This window comes from Stigmatopora argus, chromosome 8, assembly GCF_051989625.1.
Source record: "Stigmatopora argus isolate UIUO_Sarg chromosome 8, RoL_Sarg_1.0, whole genome shotgun sequence".
NCBI classification, from domain to species: Eukaryota; Metazoa; Chordata; class Actinopteri; order Syngnathiformes; family Syngnathidae; genus Stigmatopora; species Stigmatopora argus.
In genome coordinates this window covers 15,504,666-15,528,233 of record NC_135394.1, presented here as the reverse complement: position 1 = coordinate 15,528,233, position 23,568 = coordinate 15,504,666, and the positions used below count along the sequence as shown (strand labels likewise).

The 23,568-nt window shown below is 35.9% G+C and overlaps 2 protein-coding genes across 5 annotated transcripts in view; one reads left to right on the top strand and one right to left on the bottom strand.

Moving 5' to 3' along the window:
- c8h1orf146 (chromosome 8 C1orf146 homolog) overlaps positions 1–23,461 on the bottom strand; it is a 27,028-nt gene extending 3,567 nt beyond the window's left edge. For 2 of the 4 annotated variants that reach the window (XR_013301334.1, XR_013301335.1), the window contains exons 1-8: positions 23,355–23,461; positions 23,076–23,156; positions 22,673–22,766; positions 22,447–22,609; positions 21,818–21,896; positions 21,505–21,620; positions 6,938–7,017; positions 6,658–6,811 (exon numbers count right to left, since the gene is read on the bottom strand). Coding sequence is in view for 2 of the 4 variants with exons in the window: in XM_077607249.1 (XP_077463375.1) it covers positions 6,808–6,811; positions 21,505–21,620; positions 21,818–21,896; positions 22,447–22,609; positions 22,673–22,766; positions 23,076–23,156; positions 23,355–23,453 (636 nt within the window). In the remaining 2 variants the exon portion in view is untranslated. Of the gene's footprint in view, positions 1–6,657; positions 6,812–6,937; positions 7,018–21,504; positions 21,621–21,817; positions 21,897–22,446; positions 22,610–22,672; positions 22,767–23,075; positions 23,157–23,354 lie in introns of those variants that run through there. The other 2 variants (XM_077607249.1, XM_077607248.1) reach the window with 2 other exon arrangements.
- Positions 15,348–21,507, top strand: LOC144078844 (glomulin-like). Its single transcript, XM_077607258.1, has 18 exons — positions 15,348–15,718; positions 15,782–15,907; positions 15,978–16,088; positions 16,680–16,776; positions 16,845–17,079; positions 17,139–17,232; positions 17,294–17,460; positions 17,735–17,788; positions 17,904–17,934; positions 18,015–18,104; positions 18,778–18,819; positions 18,892–18,965; positions 19,034–19,118; positions 19,702–19,811; positions 20,370–20,433; positions 20,500–20,635; positions 21,190–21,284; positions 21,358–21,507. Exons 1-18 carry the CDS (start codon positions 15,656–15,658, stop codon positions 21,463–21,465), a joined length of 1,782 nt encoding a protein of 593 aa, XP_077463384.1. The 5' UTR covers positions 15,348–15,655; the 3' UTR covers positions 21,466–21,507.
- Positions 23,462–23,568: the final 107 nt, after the last annotated feature.

The window sequence follows — 23,568 nt, the reverse complement described above, 5'->3', positions numbered from 1 at the left end:
ACATAGTAAGATAAGGCATTTTTTTGTAAAAAAACGACATAGTATAGTAAGGCATTTTTTCGTAAAAAAACGATAGTATAGTAAGGCATTTTTTCATTAAAAAACGACACAGTATAGTAAGGCTTTTTTTCCATAAAAAACGACATAGTATAGTAAGGCTTTTTTTGGGTAAAAAACGACATAGTATAGTAACGCTTTTTTTCGTAAAAAACGACATAGTATAGTAAGGCTTTTTTTCGGTAAAAAAACGACATAGTATATAGTAAGGCATTTTTTCGTAAAAAAACGACATAGTATAGTAAGGCATTTTTTCGTAAAAAACGACATAGTATAGTAAGGCATTTTTTCATTAAAAAACGACAAAGTATAGTAAGGCTTTTTTTCCATAAAAAACGACATAGTATAGTAAGGCTTTTTTTTCGTAAAAAACGACATAGTATAGTAAGGCTTTTTTTTGGTAAAAAACAACATAGTATATAGTAAGGCATTTTTTTGTAAAAAAAACGACATAGTATAGTAAGGCATTTTTTCGTAAAAAAACGACATAGTATAGTAAGGCATTTTTTCATTAAAAAACGACACAGTATAGTAAGGCTTTTTTTCCATAAAAAAACGACATAGTATAGTAAGGCTTTTTTTGGTAAAAAACGACATAGTATAGTAAGGCTTTTTTTTCGTAAAAAAACGACATAGTTTAGTAAGGCTTTTTTCGTAAAAAACGACATAGTATAGTAAGGATTTTTTTCGTAAAAAACGACATAGTATAGTAAGGCTTTTTACTCGTAAAAAACGACATAGTATAGTAAGGCTTTTTTTGGTAAAAAACGACATAGTATAGTAAGGGTTTTTTTTCGTAAAAAAACGACATAGTATAGTAAGGCTTTTTTCGTAAAAAACGACATAGTATAGTAAGGATTTTTTTCGTAAAAAACGACATAGTATAGTAAGGCTTTTTACTCGTAAAAAACGACATAGTATAGTAAAGCTTTTTTTCGTAAAAAACGACATAGTATGGTAAGGGTTTTTTTCTTAAAAAACGACATAGTATAATAAGGCATTTTTTTGTAAAAAAACGACATAGTATATAGTAAGGCATTTTTTCGTAAAAAAACGATAGTATAGTAAGGCAGTTTTTCGTAAAAAAACGACATAGTATAGTAAGGCATTTTTTCGTAAAAAAAACGACATAGTATAGTAAGGCATTTTTTCGTAAAAAACGACATAGTATAGTAAGGCATTTTTTCATTAAAAAACGACATAGTATAGTAAGGTATTTTTTCATTAAAGACGACACAGTATAGTAAGGCTTTTTTTCCATAAAAAACAACATAGTATAGTAAGGCTTTTTTTTGGTAAAAAACGACACAGTATAGTAAGGCTTTTTTCCGTAAAAAACGACATAGTATAGTAAGGCTTTTTTTTTCGTAAAAACGACATAGTATAGTAAGGCTTTTTTTTCGTAAAAAACGACATAGTATATAGTAAGGCATTTTTTCGTAAAAAAACGACATAGTATAGTAAGGCATTTTTTTCGTAAAAAAACGACATAGTATAGTAAGGCATTTTTTCATTAAAAAACGACAGTATAGTAAGGCTTTTTTTTCGTAAAAAAAACGACATAGTATAGTAAGGCTTTTTACTTGTAAAAAACGACATAGTATAGTAAAGCTTTTTTTCGTAAAAACCGACATAGTATAGTAAGGCTTTTTTCGTAAAAAACGACATAGTATAGTGAGGCTTTTTTTCGTAAAAAAACGACATAGTATAGTAAGGCATTTTTTCGTAAAAAACGACACAGTATAGTAAGGCTTTTTTTCGTAAAAAAACGACATAGTATAGTAAGGATTTTTCCCCATAAAAAACGACATAGTATAGTAAGGCTTTTTTTTGGTAAAACACGACATAGTATAGTAAGGCTTTTTCGTAAAAAAACAACATAGTATAGTAAGGCTTTTTTTCGTAAAAAAACGACATAGTATAGCAAGGCTTTTTTCGTAAAAAAACGACATAGTATAGTAAGGCTTTTTTCGTAAAAAACGACAGTATAGTAAGGCTTTTTTTCGTAAAAAAACGACATAGTATAGTAAGGCTTTTTTTCGTAAAAAAAGACATAGTATAGTAAGGCTTTTTTCGTAAAAAAACGACAGAGTATAGTAAGGCTTTTTTTCGTAAAAAACGACATAGTATAGTAAGGCATTTTTTCATTAAAAACGACACAGTATAGTAAGGTTTTTTTTCCATAAAAAACAACATAGTATAGTAAGGCTTTTTTCCGTAAAAAACAACATAGTATAGTAAGGCATTTTTTCATTAAAAACGACACAGTATAGTAAGGCTTTTTCCCATAAAAAACGACATAGTATAGTAAGGCTTTTTTTTTGGTAAAACACGACATAGTATAGTAAGGCTTTTTTTCGTAAAAAAACGACATAGTATAGTAAGGCTTTTTTTCGTAAAAAAACGACATAGTATAGTAAGGCTTTTTTTCGTAAAAAACGACATAGTATAGTAAGGCTTTTTTTCGTAAAAAAACGACATAGTATAGTAAGGCTTTTTTTTTCGTAAAAAACGACATAGTATAGTAAAGCTTTTTTTCGTAAAAAAACGACAGTATAGTAAGGCTTTTTTCCCCATAAAAAACGACATAGTATAGTAAGGCTTTTTTTTGGTAAAACACGACATAGTATAGTAAGGCTTTTTCGTAAAAAAACGACATAGTATAGTAAGGCTTTTTTTCGTAAAAAAACGACACAGTATAGTAAGGCTTTTTTTCGTAAAAAAACGACATAGTATAGTAAGGCTTTTTTCCCCATAAAAAACGACATAGTATAGTAAGGCTTTTTTTTGGTAAAACACGACATAGTATAGTAAGGCTTTTTCGTAAAAAAACGACATAGTATAGTAAGGCTTTTTTTCGTAAAAAAACGACACAGTATAGTAAGGCTTTTTTTCGTAAAAAAACGACATAGTATAGTAAGGCTTTTTTTCGTAAAAAACGACATAGTATAGTAAGGCATTTTTTCATTAAAAAACAACATAGTATAGTAAGGCTTTTTTTTGGTAAAAAACGACAGTATAGGAAGGTTTTTTTCCGTAAAAAACGACATAGTATAGTAAGGCTTTTTTTTCGTAAAAACGACATAGTATAGTAAGGCTTTTTTTTCGTAAAAAACGACATAGTATATAGTAAAGCATTTTTTCGTAAAAAAACGACATAGTATATAGTAAAGCATTTTTTCGTAAAGAAACGACATAGTATAGTAAGGCATTTTTTCGTAAAAAAACGACATAGTATAGTAAGGCATTTTTTCGTAAAAAAACGACATAGTATAGTAAGGCATTTTTTCATTAAAAAACGACATAGTATAGTAAGGCATTTTTTCATTAAAAAACGACACAGTATTGGTAAGGCTTTTTTTCCATAAAAAACGACATAGTATAGTAAGGCTTTTTTCGTAAAAAAAACGACATAGTATAGTAAGGCTTTTTTCGTAAAAAAACGACATAGTATAGTAAGGCTTTTTTTCGTAAAAAACGACATAATATAGTAAGTCATTTTTTCGTAAAAAATGACATAGTATAGTAAGGCATTTTTTCATTAAAAAACGACACAGTATAGTAAGGCTTTTTTTCCATAAAAAACGACATAGTATAGTAAGGCTTTTTTTTGGTAAAAAACGACAGTATAGTAAGGTTTTTTTTCCGTAAAAAACGACATAGTATAGTAAGGCTTTTTTTCGTAAAAACGACATAGTGTATAGTAAGGCTTTTTTTCGTAAAAAAACGACATAGTATAGTAAGGCTTTTTTCCGTAAAAAACGACATAGTATAGTAAGGCGTTTTACTCGTAAAAAACGACATAGTATAGTAAAGCTTTTTTTCGTAAAAAACGACATAGTATAGTAAGGCTTTTTTCGTAAAAAACGACATAGTATAGTAAGGCTTTTGTTTGTAAAAACGACATAGTATAGTAAGGCTTTTTTTTTCGTAAAAAACGACATAGTATAGTAAGGCTTTTTTTGTAAAAACGACATAGTATTATAGTAAGGCATTTTTCCATTAAAAAACGACATAGTATAGTAAGGCTTTTTTCCGTAAAAATGACATAGTATAGTAAGGCATTTTTTCATTAATAATTGACATAGTATAGTAAGGCATTTTTTCATTAAAAAATGACATAGTATAGTAAGGCTTTTTTTCGTAAAAAACGACATAGTATAGTAAGGCTTTTTTTGTAAAAAAAAACGACATAGTATAGTAAGGCTTTTGTTTGTAAAAAACGACATAGTATAGTAAGGCTTTTTATTCTTAAAAAACGACATAGTATAGTAAGGCTTTTATTTCGTAAAAAAACGACATAGTATAGTAAGGCTTTTTTTTCGTAAAAAAACGACATAGTATAGTAAGGCATTTTTTCATTAAAAATGACATAGTATAGTAATGCATTTTTTCATTAAAAAATGACATAGTATAGTAAGGCTTTTTTTTCGTAAAAAACGACATAGTATAGTAAGGCTTTTTTCGTTAAAAAAACGACATAGTATAGTAAGGCATTTTTTCATTAAAAAACGACATAGTATAGTAAGGCTTTTTTTCCGTAAAAAACGACATAGTATAGTAAGGCTTTTTTTCGTAAAAAACGACATAGTATAGTAAGGCTTTATTTGTAAAAAACGACATAGTATAGTAAGGCTTTTTTTGTAAAAAAAAAACACATAGTATAGTAAGGCTTTTGTTTGTAAAAAACGACATGGTATAGTAAGGCTTTTTTTCCGTAAAAAACGACATAGTATAGTTAGGCTTTTTTCGTAAAAAACGACATAGTATAGTAAGGCTTTTTTCGTAAAAAACGACATAGTATAGTAAGGGTTTTGTTTGTAAAAAAACGACATAGTATAGGAAGGCTTTTTTTTTCGTAAAAAACGACATAGTATAGTAAGGCTTTTTTGTAAAAAAATGACAGTATAGTAAGTTCAATAAAAATTGACCATGTATAGTATGGCTTTTTTTCTCTTGAAAAAATAAATTTTTTCCTTAAAATGATAACATATAGTAAGCCTTTAAAGAAAAATAAATAACTAAATATAAGTATTTTTGTATGGCCTAATGGCTACTACATTAATGATATATGATGATAATTCATCCTCCGTGAAAAAGACCAACGTTTTGTCGCCGTCATCATGGCGCTTCAAACAGATTGGATGTCTATCGCCAATGAGTGGAAAATCAGTGAGAAAAGACACTTTTTGCTTGAAATCAGTGAATCACAAAGATTTGCCTTCGTCACGCCTCATTTGCTCAACACGCTTGCGCCGGGCCTTTTCAATATTTTAAAGGCCACAAAAGAGAAGAAGAAGACTTCACGCGGGCTAAAACGGCGAATAAGGGCGATAATATCTCACAATTATTATCATTAACATTTTATGTTCCCTGGAGAGAAGAAAAAAAAGTCAATCTGAGAGGGAGAAAAAACAGCATCCATTAAACGCAACCGCATTCCCGGCGTGCCTCGGGCCACGTGCGCAAATCAATCACGTCTCTCGTTTTTAAAATGATTTATTAATACAACTTTTGGGATTTTCTAGCCCCAAAAATGGAGTACGAGTCACTGGAAAAAGAAACCAGCGGTTCTTAATATTGTTCGTTATAGGAATGCTAAAAAAGATGGGAGATTAATGCGTTTAGAGTTTTTTTAGAAAAATGTGTTAAGATCAAAATGCAGAGGAAAAACAGGGACGTGGTAAGCAGCCATTTTGTGTCGAGGGTCAGTTTTTTGTAAATGTCACAATAAGGTTGCGATACAACCAATTAACCTTCAAAATTCTGCCTTCGCCTTCATAAATATTCCTCGTTTTTGTCATACATAACTTTGCTTTTATAAAATTTCAGCTTTTTTTGTCATAAACTGACATTTTTTTTGTTTTCAGAAAAAAAAAATCATTATCTCAAAAAATGCAATTAGATTGATAAACGTTCATTCTTTTCATATAAAACACAAACAGCAAATCAACTACTATTCACATTTTGGTTTTAGCTAACGCACATCGACACCGCTTGAAACAATTGACATTTCGTTAAAAGGAAGTGAGCACGCTACTTTCAAAATAATTGAACATTTTGACGTTTATCATCCAAAACTTATTTAAGGCATGATGTCGCGTTTCAAAATGAATCGTTAAAATGGCGATCCCAAAACTAAAACATTTCAACATTTTCATATATTTTTCACATAAATTGCTGAAAAAATAAATATCACTTGTTTTTTTCTCCAAAATTTCAATGTCATCGTTTTGATACAAAATGCGTATTTCTTTGTCTAGTAAAACGAAACAACATTTTCATATATTTTTCACATAAATTGCTGAAAAAATAAATATCACTTGTTTTTTTTTCAAAATGTCAATGTCATCGTTTTGATACAAAATGCGTATTTCTTAGTCTGGTTAAAAAAATGCTGCAGTAAACTATGGAAAATTCATAGTATTTGCCAGTGCTTGTATGTTTGTTCCACTTCTTTTCACCTTTGGCTCAACTCACTGGTCGCCATAGACGGCGATTGGCGTCCAATCAATTTCCACTGGAGTTACCGCCCACCCCTCGGGCCAATCTAACGTTTGTTTTCGACTCCGTGCTTGTGTTAGTTCTCATAATATTTACCTTTCTTTGTTTGGTGGCGGTCGGACGAGTTGGGCGGTAGGCACTGATTAAGTCCTTCCGAGAGTTGAGCAAAGTTTGGGCGGTACACGCCGGGGAGGGGCCGGGCCCCGGCCCCCCATCTTCCCTCCAACACGAAGGCTTATTCATTATTCACCTGATGTGACAAACAGTGCAAAGCAGCTGTCAGCGCCGCAACAAGGCGCGCGCACAAATTATTCATGACGCCGCGCAAAAGAAAAGGAGAGAAAAGGAAAATAATAACAAGAAGAGACACTTAGACCTCCGCGCCGCCGCCGTCAAAAAATTGCGATTTGGTGTCCGATGTCCGTTCGGAGCGGGAGACGCGGCAGCCGATGAAAGCTAACGTTTAAAAAAAAAAAGTTGTTTTGTTAACTTGACGTGCTAGCGGAAAGAAAAGCATGGACAAGAATGGCGGCCAATGAGATCAAGTAGAAACATTAAAGTTACGGTATTATGCTAAGGCTAATATCAAATATAAAAAATATAATATATAAAAAATATAAAATATATAAATATAAAATATAAAAAACATAAAATATATAAAAATATAAAATATAAAAATCAAAAAACAAAACGGTTTTTAAAATTCTAAAACCAACATTAAAGCTCCAAACAAACAAGATTGAGAATGCATTATTTTTACTTTGATCTCTACCATCTCCCCCAGTCAAATTGGATTGGACGTTTTTGATGAATCACTGATATGTAGATTCAATTAATTTGACATCTAACCTTTATCAATGGCAATGACCAAATGAACAAGCTAAAAAAAGAGAATGTGTACTATTGGTTCAATGTTTCATTGACTATTTACATACTTTACAGACCCAGTTTGTAGCCAAAGATTTTTCCCCCAAAACAAAATGGCTGCAGTTGTTGAAATAGCTTCATTCCATGTTTTTCTCCCCTCTTTTCAATTCTTCTGACTCATATTTAATAGCCCGTCCCGAGGTGATGCTGTGTGTTTGTGAGTGATTCTATAAATCCAAGACAACACACACACACACATGCATGTCGGAAATCGTCAGGGGCCAAAGAGAGACGCCATTTCTCTGCGGCCATCTTGAAAGCTTTCCATTAGTCAGCTCTGGTCGGGGGGCCCTGAACAGCGTGAGATTGAAGAAGGGGGGTGGGATACGTGTGTTTAGCTGCTTGATTTAGCATGAGAGATCGGCACGTGAGCCCGCCACCTTCCCGACGCCGAGCGGACCCCGCGACCCGCCCGCGTGTCTTACTTACTACGCCGTTGGAAAGCATTTTGTGCCCGCCCACCCGGAAAATGCGCCAAATGGAGAAACAAGCGCTTGTGTAAATCCTGGCCGTCTGGGTAAAAGAGACCATAAATCAATTCAAAAAGTAGCAGAAAAAGTTGCTGTTGCATCGTAGTGCTGTGCTGTGCTCATGCTATGCTATGTTATGCTAGCGTACTCGGAGGGCAAAGTGCTAACGTGCTATCCGCTCACATGCAGCATCGCTAAAAAGTCTGTTTGCTTTTTGGTCAAATTTAGAATTTAGTTTGAAGACAAAGAGCCATTTCTTAAGTGCACAACTTTTGAAAATGTACTAATAAATAGAAAAATAATTTTAAAAATAAGTACAATTAGGAAAGCATAAAAAAGATTGCATATCAAATTAAACTAAGAAAAATAAAAGCAAACAAAAGGAAATATGTTAAATCAAATGCCATCAATGTGTTTTCACTATCAATTTCCCTATTTTGCTAATGCTATGATATGCTAGCGTACTCGGAGGAGGAAGTGCTAACCGCTCACATGCAGCGTTGCTAAAAAGTCTGTTTGCTTTTTGGTCAAATTTAGACTTCAGTTTGAAGACAAAGAGCCATTTCTTAAGTGCACAACTTTTGAAAATGTACTACTAAATAAATAGGAAAATAATTTTAAAAATGAGTACAATTAGGACACCATAAAAAGATTGCATATCAAATTCATCTAAGAAAAAAATAAAAGCAAACAAAAGGAAATATGTTAAATCAAATGCCATAAATGTGTTTTCACTATCAATTTCCCCTATTTTGCTAATTCTATGCTAGCGTACTCGGAGGGCTAAGTGCTAACCGCTAACCTGCAGCGTCGCTAAAAAGTCTGTTTGCTTTTTGGTCGAATTTAGAATTTAGTTTAAAGACAAATGGCCATTTTTTAAGTGCAAAACTTTTGAAAATGTACTAATAAATAAATAGGAAAATAATTTTAAAAATGAGTAAAATGAGGAAAGCATAAAAAAGATTGCAAATTCAAATTAAACTAAGAAAAAATAAAAGCAAACTAAAGGAAATATGTTAAATCAAATGTGTTTTCACTATCAATTTCCCTATTTTGCTAATGCTATGCTAGCGTACTCGGAGGGCAAAATGCTAACCACTCATGCAGCGTCGCTAAAAAGTCTGTTTGCTTTTTGGTCAAATTTAGAATTTAGTTTGAAGACAAACTGCCATTTTTGTAAGTGCACAACTTTTGAAAATGTACTAATAAATAAATAAAAATGAGTACAATTAGGAAAGCATAAAAAAGATTGCATATCAAATTAAAATAAGAAAAAATAAAAGCAAACAATTGGAAATATGTTAAATCAAATGCCATCAATGTGTTTTCACTATCAATCTCCACTATTTTGCTAATGCTTGCTAACGGTGAATTGGACGTCTATCGCCGTCAGCGGGTGAGCTACTGGCGCCGCGAAAATTAATTTGGTCCAAGGAGAAGTTATTTCGCCAAATTAGTCTTATTTTGAAACGGCGTCCGTGTCCTCTCGCATGTTTCCGCTAAACAAAGACACATGTAAATGAGTAGCGCGCGTCTTTGAGAGATGTCGCCGATGAGTCTCCCTGAAATATTGATGGCGACGCCCGAAGAAGGCGGATCCATAAGCGCGGCGGAAAAAAACCCGACAAAGATTCATCCTCAGCCGCCATGAAATATTGATGGGCAGGCATTCAAGTAAAGTTACTTTTTGTGTTCTGATTTAATGAATGATTTGAGCGGCGGCGGATGTCGAGTGTGCTGGAGCCTGCGCTAATGTCCGTCAGGGTGCCGCGGCGTGCCCGTGCGTCAAACCGCGGCTCGGGGGATCCTCCCCGTTCCAATCGCTGCCGTCCGAAGGGGATTTTAGGGAGCCGACTTGCTTTTTAATCACGCTAAGATTGAGAAGAGGGGACTGGGGGTGGGAGGGGCTAAGGACAAAAGCGCTAGTGGAAAGAAATGGATCGCGGCAGTGCAGAGGGTCTCCCATTCGCCCTGCGGCTAATTTTGAAACATTGATGAGCCCGACCGGAATCTGATCCTGCCCCGCCAAGCTTTGCTAATCGTCAGGTCGGAACGTTAGCTTCGTGCAAAAATCACCAGTGTTCATTTAAGAGTACGAATCAGCGCTTTTTCAGAGTTAAGTTCCACGTTGGAGAGTGTTAAAGGCGCAATGAAGTGGTGATTGTTATCTGGTTTAAACCTGATACTTGTTTTGTGGCCGTTTTTTAGTAGTCAGTGTTCGTGAGACCTTTTTTTTCTGCCGACAACAACAATTTGAGGATTGCTCGTCAAGTGATACATTGATCTCGGACACTTCAAGCGTGTGCCGCAATTACATGCTATCCATGTTTCCATAAGAACTGAAAGCTTGAATCACTGAGTGAAATAATCGCTTTAAATTGTTGGATTTTGACGAGAACCAGCAACTTAAGTTTACATTTTTAGTGGACCTTTTTAAAATACCCTACAATTTCAAGTTCATTGCCTTTTATGTTTACATTCATTGTATATTTTGATCAAATTTGCATTATTGAATTAAAACTAATTCAGAAATCTTATTTGGCTGGAAAATACGTTTTTTTTTAGATTAGATAACTTTATTCATCCCGTATTCGGGAAATTTCACTGTCACAGTAGCAAAAGGGTGAGAATACAGACACAGTAAAATATATTTTTGACATAAATAAAGAGGTAATTAATAAGTGAATGAATAAATAAGCGTACCGCATGAAATATGTATATATATATACATACATATATATACACGTGTATATACATGTATATATATGCGTGTATATATATATATACATACACACGTGTGTAGATATATATATATATATATATATATATATAATTGCATACACACACATGTATACATACGGTTGTGATGAAAAATGTAAAGATTTTGACTCTGCATCCTATATATAATAGCAATATAAAAAGTATCAAATATCAACCTGCGAATGCTCATCTTTCAGATCCATTGACAGCGCTAGACGTCCAATCCATTTTGAAAAAGAACAAACATTCCATTTGACCCCTCAGAACTTACAAACAAACCGCCACAAACGAGGTATTACACTACATTACAATTTTGATAAATCGCATACTCATCGCGCAATTCACTTTTTTCAAACGCCACTTTCCAAGTATCATTTTAATAAGATCAATCTGCTTTTAGCAAAGTTGCGGGGGAACATTTGTCACTTTGTTTTGTCCTTTAAAGGCTTTTATTGAAATCGGTTTTAAGAAAAAAGTGTTTTTTTTTGTTTATAAGTCTCCAATTGAAGGCAAAAGGTTGTGGGCAGATGACCTGAAAAGGAAGGCTTGAGTAGGCAGGAAGTGTCAAGAGACGCGTGTGGCAGGCCAAACGAGAATCGTCGCACTCGGGTGAACACTTAAAGGGATAAATGCAGTTTGGGGGGGCTGGCGGTGGAGGGTGGGGGGCCGCGACTAAAAGCCTCCCATCACTTGCAACAAGACATCGGTACCCCAAACACGGTGTGTCAGCATCTTTAAACAGCGCCTGACGGAATCATCTTGACAGCCAGTTCACATGTAACATCTTCGATCGCTCGCCCTCGGGGAGACGCCGGCCGGGCGGTTTTAGCCACAAATTCGCCGGGAAATTTTTTGGACACATTTTCTTTACAGTTTTGTCCTCGTCACATATTTTTTGCATTCCGAATCCGGTCACCTGACTTTCGAGACTACGTACAGATATCGTACCTGGGCGTTATTTTCAATTATTGAGTGATTTGGTACAAATTTGGGGCGGTTTGGTGTTTATTTTGATTATTCTGGTGGATTTGTAGCCATTAAAAACGGTTTTAAAAAATCCAATTGATTCCGATCTTGTAAATATTTTGCGTTGTGCGAAACTATTTTTTGTTTGGTTTCATTTTGTGATATCCTTGTACTTTTGTATTTTTTATTTTAGCCCTTGACTTGAAAATAAAGTATTAAAAATCAGATTTTTTTTAAAATATATTTTTTACATGATTTCAGTCTTTTAAGCCTTTTTTGGGAAAAAAAAAACACATGGAAACTCATAATTTAGTTCTAAAAGGAAAACATATGTTAAAACCGTACTTCCCGGACTATAAGTTGCACCTGAGTATAAGTCGCACGCGAGTATAAGTCGCACCTGAGTATAAGTCGTACCTGAGTATAAGTCGCACCTGATTAGAAGTCGCACCTGATTAGAAGTCGCACCCAAGTATAAGTAGCACCCAAGTATAAGTAGCACCCGAGTATAAGTTGCACCCGAGTATAGGTCACACCCGAGTATAAGTTGCACCCGAGTATAGGTCACACCCGAGTATAAGTCGCACTAGCTCATTTTTTTTAAGTCGCCCTGGAGTATAAGTGGCATTTTTTGGGAGTCATTTTTTAAAAATTTGATCAAAAACTAAAAACAAACTGTTAAGTAACCATAGTAAAATGGAAAACAACAGTCTTACAGATAACTATAGCCTAAAAGAAGAACAGAACAGGCTATCATGGTCCGAGAAAGAAACAAAAACACACGTCGGACTTGAGTATTAGTCAGCGTCGTGATGAAAAAAAAGCTCAACTATGTTGTCAAAAAAAAATGGTATCGGAATCGGGAGTTAAAAAAAAAAGGACATTGATTTTCTTGGACATGTTAAACACATTGAAAAAAGTGGCCGACTGTCACAACGCCACTATACGACGAAGACGCTCACATTGATCCCATTCCGCGGCGGCTACCCTGTCGAGCCCCAGCCGGCGTTGGCGCGTATTGATCGGCGACAAGTTGACACGGAACGAGAGCAGCCGTCTTTCGCGGGATGTCGAGACACGGCCCCTCCCTCCGATTGTTTGCGACAGGAGTAAAGCTTTTACAAAAAGGGGGCATAGGTCGACGGCGTCCCTGGCGAGACCGGCTACTCCATTAGCTTTCGGGGGCCGCCGCCGCCGCTGCCGGGGGGGTCGGGGCTAAAAAAGATATGGCGGGGGCAAAACGCCCATGTCAAATCATCTCCGTTACACTCGGCCGCCCATCTTTTTGTCACACGTGGGGGCAACAAATAAACAGGCAAGCGGCGTTAACTTAAAATGGAGGGGACTTTTAGAATGTGACCATTAGCTACAAAAGATTCCAAAATCATGTGACAATTTATGCAATGTCTAAAATCATATTTTGAAGTGGTTAAAGGAATTTTCCGATTTTGGGAGCCTTTTTCCTAGCGGCATTTACCAGCGACGTGGACAAAAATAAAGGTTAAAATTATGTTATTTTTGAATGCTTTTCAAATATTTTTTTTACTTGTAAATTCTTGCAAAGAAATAAAAAATAAAAACAGTAAATCAACTATTACTCACGTTTTGGTTTTAGCTAACATAAGTGAAACTAGTGACGGGTGGTTGAAAAGGAAGTGAGAATGTGACTTTCAAAATAATGGAAGATTTTGACATAGAAATAAAAAATACAAACTGAAAATCAACTATTACTCATGTTTTGGTTTTAGCTAACACGCGCTTCAAACAAGTGACGCGTGGTTGAAAAAGGAAGTGAGCATGCGACTTTCAAAATAATGGAAGATTTTGATAAAGAAATAAAAATTATAAACAGAAAATCAACTATTACTCACGTTTTGGTTTTAGCTAACATAAGTGAAACTAGTGACGGGTGGTTGAAAAGGAAGTGAGCACGTGACTTTCAAAATAATTGAAGATTTTGATAAAGAAATAAAAATTACAAACAGAAAATCAACTAATACTCACGTTTTGGTTTTAGCTAACACGCACCTGAAACAAGTGACGCGTGATTTAAAAGGAAGCGAGCAAGCGACTTTCAAAATATTGGAAGATTTTGACCAAAATAAAGATTACAAACAGAAAATCAACTATTACTCACGTTTTGGTTTTAGCTAACAGAATAATGGAAGATTTTGACAACATGCAAGATTCAAAACACAAAACTTATTTAGAACATGATGTTGTGTTTTGAAATGAATAGTAAGTTTAAATGGCAAGTCAAAAAAATGGACTTTCAAAAATGTCATTTTTTTTCCATGTAAATTGCTAAAAAAAAAAAAAAACAATGATTTTTGTGTAATTTTCATACAAATTGCAGATTTAGTAGTCTAGTAAGAATCTGCATCGTCGAGTAGGGACTAAAAATCTAAACGAAGTCACCTAAAATGTCCTAAAATGGACAGGAAGTCAATACTCTGGTTTCAGAACATGGTCATTCGCCCTCCCAGTTAAAATAGATTGGACATCTTGCGCCGTCAATGGCAGCCAATGAGTTAAACGACTGTATAAACTGCGCAAAGTATGAATATTAACCCCGCCCCCAAGCAGGACAAATGTGATCCCGATCGGTCTGGTGTTTGAATTCTGCAAACAAGACCTCGTCGGCTCCTAATTAAGAAGCGCAAGCTGCGGGTTATTTGCTTTGCGGCGGCTTTTGTGCGGGGCGCGTTCACGGCGCCGACAGAGCGGCAGATGCTGGCCAAATCCGGTCGTTCAAACACGCGCCCATTCATGGGAAATCAGGACGGCGCTAAGCGGGATGTGGCTGACCGTCCTTCTATTGTAAAGTGACGAACAGACAGACGGGAAAGATGAGCCCAGTTTTAGTGGCTTTTGTATTCGCCGCAATATGTCGAAAAGTCATTTTTAATCTCCAAAAAAGCATCTTTGTGAAACAGCTTGCTCCTTCCATTAATCAATCTTGAACCTGTCACGTTTAGTTCTTGATTGTTGTGACAAAAATAAAAATAAATAATAATAACACACTATACTAAAACCTCACAACTTGGATTTTGAATGAAAAAATCATTAACTATGGCCCGCACAACAAGCTCCAGTTATTACATATTTTGATTTTGTCGCCGTAATATTTCAACTTTTTTCGTGAATTACACCCCGCGGCAAAAATTGAAAATAGCATTAAATATGGCACGCACAAGAAGCTCCAGTTCAGCCTATATTGTTACGACATATTTTGACTGGTCGCCGTAATATTTCAACTTGCCTTACATTTCCACATCTTTCTCGTAATATTTAGATTTGGCATATTGTATCAATTCCCAAATATATTTCGTCAAAAATTATATAATTCAAAAAAAAAAAAAAGACATTTGATAAGAAATAATTTGAAAGTAACACATACCTTTATTTACAAAACAACAGCAGCTTAATACAAAGCGCTGTACAATCGACTGAAAAATGTTCAATACGACAATAACGAAGACGACGATAAATAAATTACATTTTTGAAGACAAAAAAATTGTCATTTTCCCTATAAAGCATAAAAACTTTATCTCACTTATTAATGAAATGAATGACTAAATGAAATAAATTAACGCAGGTTGCCAGGTTGACTTTCTAGCAAGTAAACTGTAAAACGAGACCAACTCCTTCAATGCCATTGACCAACATCCAATCAAGTGTCTCGGTTTGTCTTTCTTCCGTGAAAAAAAGTGATTTATTTGCTGTCAGATGGATTGGACTTCGTGTGGAACTCCTTTAAAACCACACCACGACGTGATTGGACGTTCACAGCATGGAAAGGGTTCATTAGAGCTCTTATCATTTGAAAGCATTTTTCTACGACATGGCTAGTTTAGCTTGTGTGAGCAGAGTGGCTAATCCTCTTAAAGCACAAGGCAGATAAGAGGTTTACGTCAGGGTTCCTCTCCGACTAAATCGAGGCGTTGGGTGGGTTTTCTCTGGGCGAAACATGGTGGTCAAAGGTTTTTCGGAGAGGATGGAGGGACAGGTGGACCAACTCATCCAGCGATGGGTAAGTCGGAAATACTTCTCCAAAATGTCTTCTGACCACGTGAGTGACGTGGATGTTTTCTAGAGAGACACTCCTGAAGAGGAGCTGACTCAGGAGGACCGCCAGAACTTTAAGGACTTGGGGTGCGCGTGTCTGGCTGAGGGTGACGGTCGCGACTTGCTGACGTTCCTCCGAGGTGATGAAAATCAGGTAAGCTGTGTCGTGTCTTGCATCTGGAATTGTTTGGGTTTTTTTGCCCGAATGGCGGTGTCTTTCCAAGATGGTGGTGAAGTCCATGGGCTGCGTTCTCCTGGCCTCTCTAGTGAAGGAGTCGCTCAACGTCAGGAAGACTTGCGAGTACATCCAAGCGGCCGTCTTGCACATTACCACGGTGGGTTTGAACCCGGGTTGCGGCCATTGGAGGTCATCAATTATCGACGACCGTCTTGGCCCGAATATAAGACGATGTTTATTTTTTGCATTGAAGTACCAAGTGTCGGTTCTCTTAAAATCGGGGTCTAGATTTTATACCCATTCACAACCCTAGATGGCGCCAGATATCTTTAAAGCGAATGCTGAACACTTTGATGGTTAATGCGGTTATTGGAATTTTGTTGATTTATCACAGTAGATTGGTTAATTTACATTTTAAAAACCAGAAGCCATTCATTTACAAATGTGATTGCACTTTAGTGGACATATTTAAATGTTCCGATATTAAGATGTGATAGACGGTTTTTGCATGATTTGAATAACATGCTGTTTTTCTCCAATATATTGTTATAATCATTTGTTTCAGATTTACCGTCATTATTTTCTGTATAAAAATTGAATTCAGTCTTTTTTTCAAACCCGAGTCTTGAAAAAGAGGGCGCCGTCTTATATTCGGGCCAATACGGTAGTTCGATTAACTGAGTGATAGAATAACAAAAATTAGCATGATGAAATGAACCAGTTTCTTATGCTTCATTCCATTGCGTAGACCTGCGACACAGATGAAGTTCTCCAGACCTTGCTGAACATTGTGAAAAATTCAGATCCAGAGACCTTGGTTCTCGTGGTCCCGCATCTTCAGACAGGTACTTTCCATCTAGTAACCTGGCTCCACCTCCTGCACCAGGCGACAAAGAGCTTCATGGTCAAACAGGGCTCCTGAGGCTAAAGGAGAATCGGGCGTCCTCGCTGGGCTCCGCCCTTTCCGTCCTGCACCAGCAACTTGGTAGGCTTCCGGTGCCGTACACCGAAAAGCAGGAGGACGAAGACCAGATGGGCTTAGGTCGCAGCTGCCACGCCTTGACCGTCTTCACCAAGACCTTCACGGAGGACTTGAGGAACAGCGTGGGACGAGAGCGCCAGGAGACCAAGACGGAGCTTCTCAACTTGTACGTTTCTGAGAAAAAAAATCCAAACTCGATCGTGAGTTGATGTTCCCGCCATACAGCTGCATGAAAAGCCTCAGAGAACCTTTGCTGGAAGCTCTCCTGAGTCCCGGGAGAAGAACGTCGCCCATGTGGCTCTTTGCGGCCCACGTCGTGGTGAGTTAAGACGGGGGACAGTTTATTTTCTTGTTCCTGAACGCAGGTTTTCGTCCATCAGGACACCTTGGCGTCCATCCAAGAGTCGGCGGCAGAATTGCTGTTCTTTGGTACGGCGCGGAAGAACATCCAGATGGAAAAGAATCAGTTGGCCGAGTCCAAAGGCTGTCTGGCGTATCTGGTGTTTGTCAAGTCGCTGGACGCGGATCGGTTTCCTTTAGTGTTCAGGTGACGCTTGGCAACCCGGTACAAAGCCGCAATTCTTCGGGGTAATTGGAAAGACCGTTGGGCTGTTTTAAAAAGTCCCCGTCAAAATAGATTGGACGCCTAGCCCCATCAATGGCATTGAGAGATGAGCATTCGCGGTCAGTTTAAGTGAATTGGACGTAATTATTGTCGATAGCGGGCTAACTAACAGACTACATTTTTGGCTTGATTTTTATCGATGAGCTTAACAGAAATGTGTTTCAGCTGCTTTTATTCTGAAAGTTTTGTTCCCCAGCCCCGAATTCGTCCTCCGGAACAACGTGAAATATGTTCATCAGCTGCTCAGTAGGTACGTAATCATCGCAGGGAACCACTACCATTGCTTTTAAAGCCTGGTGGGTCGCCAGGCTAAAAAAATAGTTGAAAAGAAGTACTAAAAAATACATATTGTCTGTTTTTGGCAGCAAAAAGGAATCACGTGTACTCAAAGGACTGGTAAGGATTAAGAATACTTTGTACGTAATTTACGGAATGATGGGTTTAACCAAAAGTTTTTTTTTTTTAAATCCCAACAGGCATTGCTGGAAAACAACCTGGAGAAAGTGCAGGATAATAGCTTGCCAGCAAATTTGATGGAATTGAAGAGCTTTTACGACGTAAAGCAGGTGAAAATATGTCAAAAATGAGGTTTATACGCATTGTTTACTGTTTTTTTTAACCTGGTCATTATAGTTTAGAAAGAGATGTTTGCAATTCATTACAAATGTAATCATCTGTTTTCATACAGGAATATAGAAGTTAGAAAATATTTATTGTTTTTTCATCCCAATTAAAATATTTAAATGTTCATTCAAATTAAGACATTTTTAAGAGTTTGAAATGTTTTTTAACAGAATATTTAAAAAGAAAAACCTAGGCTGACGTTTATTTTACAAAAAAATATTGGCAGTATTGATTTTAAATTATAAATGATATGATTTTTTTAAAAACTTTATTTAAATTAAAACTAAAAGCATGATAACAACATTACATTTAGACCCAAAGAAGGATATTTGTGTTTACACGTGCCTCTAAACAATTTGAAATCCAGGGATTATTTGCTTTTATCTTTTTGGATTGAAAAAAACCCAAATACGAATAAAAAAATAATATATACTGTTAAAACGAACATTAACAAGAGATTTTTTAAAAAATCAATTAATTCCAAGGACAACGTTTTAGTCAACAACATTTCCGAACAAATAAACGACAACCAAAGTAGTCTGTTAAATAATAATGAATAATCAGCCCTAATTCAGATGAATTATTAATATTGCGCAACAACGTCCCATTTTACAGAGTCTACTGCAAGTTCTGACGGATTGTCCTATGAAACACCTGGTGAGCATCATTAATGTCACTAACTAAATATGAAATATGAAAAAAATAATAATAAATAAATGTGCACTACAGAGAGAAAGCGGACTAAAAGTTCTCCAGATCCTCATCAACAAACAAGACCCTGAAGCGAAGTACAAATTCTTCAGGCAAGTTGACGTCCTGATATTTCTGGAACTCAAAAATCTGATTTTAATTTATTTTTACCCAACAACAGATTATTGCTAAAAACCAGCAATCATCCAGGAGTGGAAGGTTACATTGTGAAGAACGTCAGAAATCAAGTGGAATTCTCCATGACGGTGAGATAACTTTCGTTTCGTACACCAAAATAAGGCGAAGCATTAATTAATTCCATTTATCGAGTCATCGTGTAACAAACATTTAATGCCTTGCGGAATCATTTTAAAAGATGTAAAACAAAGAAATGTTTTGTATGTGTGGCCAAATACATTTATAAAAGATTACTTTTTAACGAGCATTAAATAATCTTAAAAAAATAAAATACAGTGGTTTTTTAGGAGCAATAAATTTAGTTAAGAATAAATTCAAATACCGGATTTGAACAGTATAAAAAATATATATATGAGACAAAAGATTTTTTTGTGAACGTTATGCGTATTAAATAGCCACCATTTATTGATTTGCAATTTTTTTATGGATGGTATCTTACTAAAAAATAGATTAAACATTTGAATTTGCCTGTTCTGTGTTCACTAAATGTTCCATATTTGGCAAGAAAGACTAGTTAGCAAAAGCTAACAACAATTTGTACTTCTTTGACGTCTTTTACTTGACTTGTTTGACTTTTTCTACATTTGCAGCAACACACCAAAGATATGCTAGGTGAGCTGTATTAAAAATAAATGTCTTATTACGTTATAGCCAGGCAACGCCACGAACTGGTTCCTGGGCTGGGATTTTTTGCCACTTTTGGGCCTGGTGTTGAGTTTGCCGGAGGGTCCAGAGACTGACATTCTTCACAATATGGACAAGTAAGCCTCCGCCCGTCTGACAAGGCCAAAAATAAAAAAAACAACTTCCTGTACACTTGCACTGACAAAAAAATCGTAATTTTTGCTGTGCCGTGCGTAATGATTGTCTAGTATTTGTTTCAAAATTGGAGCAATCTGTCAAAATTATAGGCACACGTTTGCCTGGGAATTGCTAAAATGCCCCTAAAAATATATACAAAATGCGAAAAAAAGTCTTCTTTTTAATTATTATTATTATTATTTTTAATTAAATATATTTTTGGCACAAGGATACAAATTATACATTTTTATTTCATAATTTCTTGCATTTAAAAAAAGAGTATTGACTATCAAAAGCCTCCAAAAACATTTTAGATCATTTTTAGGTCAACAAAAGTTGTCTGTTTGTTGATTAATCTCGTAGCCATTATTAACACCCATCGATCCATTAAAAGGCACGCTGCGAAGCCTCCCAGTCCAAATGGATTGGACGCCGCTTACTGATACACACGTGAATCAAAAATTCCTGTGGGCATGTTGCATCTAATTAACCTAGCTGCTTCAAATGTGTCCATCCAGGATCATGGAGAGTCTGAACCTTTTGCGCTACCTTCTCCTCCGAGACAACCCACTGAGGAACGACGTAGGTCCCCTAAAATGCCCACCCTCCTTCTTGGTGTGTACATGACAACCTTAATCGCATCTCCAGCCAGACGTGTGGGAAGGAGTGAACAAGACCAAGGACGAATACTGCAAAATGCTGCGTGTCTGCATTAGCATGGGCAGAGCTTATTACTCCTCTCAATTAACCGAGCTAAGAGATGAACACAAGCTCAAAGCCAGAGGTAGAATACTCATTACCGTATTAACTCGAATATAAGCCACCTGCGTATAAGCCGCACCCTAAAAATTGCCCCAAAATTGTTGAATTTTACAATTTCTCACGTATAAGCCGCCCCTGATTCGCAATTTTTACCTCCATATTTGTGGTTTTAATAGGCAGTACAAATGTGTTAATTTGAAGGGAAAATCTTTAAAAAAAAATCACCACATGTGGTATTTCTGATACCGTATAATTCAAAAGCACATTATTAGGGTCAATATCATAAGGAATTAATTCATCCAGTAATGGTTGTTTTCTTAATGTAAAACCAAAAAATAACCAAAATATAGTAAATGTTACTTTGCCGACATCTAGTGGTGAAAAAGAATATAGCAAGTATGTGCGCATATAAGCCATACCCTTATTTCAGTCATTTTTTAGTTACAAATACGGACTATATGCGAGAAAATACGGTAATACGAAAAACACGTTTTCTCATCAAATCATTCATTTTCCAAACATTACCAGTTCTTTCCACTTATTTATTACAACTCCCGTGCCTTTTTTGCCCTCTAGCGGCCAGAGCTACAACGTGCATGGACATGTCCCTGCGAAGTGGGGCGGTCAAACAAAAAAAGATATCCAAAATGTCGCCAGAAGTGCAACACCAGGTAAAACACTTGCACACGACCCATAAATTGACATCCTATAAATTTCTTTCTTTGGGTGTGTTTTAACTCTCAGGTTGTTCAGTGCGCGCTAGTAACCTTCGACTTAATGGAGAGCCTCATCGTGCGCGCGGAGGAGATTGGTGAGGAAAATAACTCCCGCCAGGTCAACACTGTTGCTTGATAAGCCGGAACAATAAAGTTTAAAATGTTTGTCACTCACTCAGAGGTTTTCGGGAGCTTTTTCAGCATCTCCAAAACGGGTCTGATATCTAGAATCTGGGAGCGGATGCTGGCCATCCTGCTCTGGACGCGATCCACGTAAGGCTTGGTGGTGGCCTGCGGACAAAAATAAATAAATAAAAAATTCAAACATGTATTTCCGATAGGCCAGGGGTGTCCAAAATCCATTTTCAATATGGATTGGACAATGGCTGCCAGCCCTACTAATAAAAAAGGATTGGGTGTCTATCGCTGTTAATGGCAGTAAAGAATACTTAAAAATAAATACATTCAGAGTGCAAATGTAGCCTTACCTTAGCAATTGTCAGCATTCCATTGATAATTTCGCAATTGTTTCGCACGGGTAAAATGTAGAGATTGCGGCCAAAGAACCTGCGAAAAAAAATAGATGCTTATAAGGAGCTAATCATTTAAAAAATAATAATAATAATTTTCTTAACATAAATAAAAACAATAATGTTAAGGATTAAAGTGAAAAAATATCAGCATTTGACTGAAACTTTTTAAAACATGGTCAAGATGAATTAAATTATATTACAATAAATGTTGCTGAGGTGGTAATTGTGGTGCTTCATTGATTTAAGGCAAATGCACCAGGTTTTGTCATATAAAATGAGGTTTTCGTTTTAAATCTATTTAAAAACAATATAATAACTTGCAAAATAAACAAAAAGTGCTAGTCTCATCCAAGTGGAACAGTCCTTAAAAGCTAAACACAGAATTACACTGGAAGTAAAGGTAACCAAAGAGTATATACAGCAGGTGTATATCCTGACCTATATCGCCCCCTGCAGACGAATTTCCATCACTGTGATGTGACTATTTTGAATAGTCTTCAAATCCCCACCTTTACTTGAAACTAATTTGCCTACATACTTTTTGATCACGTTAACAATTGCGACATACTGTCATGTTGACGTACCTTTCCTGGATGAGGGACAACATTTTCAGTTGTGTTTCCCCGGGAAAAGGAGTGTAAAAAAGCACAAAAGAATTCTGATGGAGCGCCAGGAATTTTTGGATTTGCTCTTCCATGATTGACAGGTCGCTGACTTTTTCGGGCTGCACAAGCTTGAATGCGGTACCTACGCAAAAAAAGGTAAACGGTTAATTTTAGACTCTTTTTTTAATAAAGATTTTTAATGTACCAGATTGAGGAAAAACAAAAGAGTCCAACTCCACGCTGTCCGAAAGTCGGATTTTGTGTTGTTGAGCGTGCAGTAACTTGATGGTTTCGTGGCTCTGAAAAAAGTAAAACACAGTAACAAAATTAGGAAAACTATTGGAATTTGATTGACACATTGTTTGACTACAATAATTTAAAAAAACATTTCTTATTAAAAACCCATAAAAAGGGTGCAAATATGAAAACAACCTTTTAGCAAGTTACTTCATTATTCCAAATACATTAGAAATACGAATACCAGGATAAATAATTAAAGTAATAAAGTATATCCATTCTTGGACAGATTTTACACCTGTTATTAGCTACAGTAAATCTTAAAATATAAACCAATTAATTTGATATTGAAATGCATTGGACATTCTCACCTGCAGGGACGTATTGATGATGATTGTTGTTTTCCAATTAGTTTCCGCGTTTGTCGCCATCTTCTGAAGAAATATGGAGGTCTTTGAAAACAGAACAAAATTGTTGAAATATAATTTGTATTTTTAAAAAGCGTGTTGTAGCGCTAGTACTTTTCAGCGAGCTAGCTTAGCTAGCTGCGAGCACAATTACTATGACTACACAGTAATTTCAGCGTTTAAATGGAGTAAACCCGAATTAATTGTCAAAATTGTAGTTTATACTTTATTATCTATCCTTACCGTTGATAGACGTTTCTGCTTGCTGTGAGGAATTATACACGTCGTTTTCCAAACTTTTCCTCTTGCGGCAGGTGCTTGATGAGTTAGTTGTGACGTCATACGAAGCGTTTCCGGTATCTCGTCGCGACTATTTTTTTGTTTTTGTTTATGTTTAAAAAGACCGTGTCTATTTTTTTAAAATTCAATTTTTCTATGGCTATTCTTCTGTGATTTC

Excerpts from the sequence above, each read along its gene's own strand:
- LOC144078844 (XM_077607258.1), top strand. The coding sequence starts at position 15,656 with ATGGTGGTCAAAGGTTTTTCGGAGAGGATGGAGGGACAGGTGGACCAA. Across the intron at positions 16,777-16,844 it reads GGTCCCGCATCTTCAGACAG|GGCTCCTGAGGCTAAAGGAG; the intron begins GTACTTTCCATC and ends ATGGTCAAACAG. Across the intron at positions 17,080-17,138 it reads AAGACGGAGCTTCTCAACTT|CTGCATGAAAAGCCTCAGAG; the intron begins GTACGTTTCTGA and ends CCCGCCATACAG.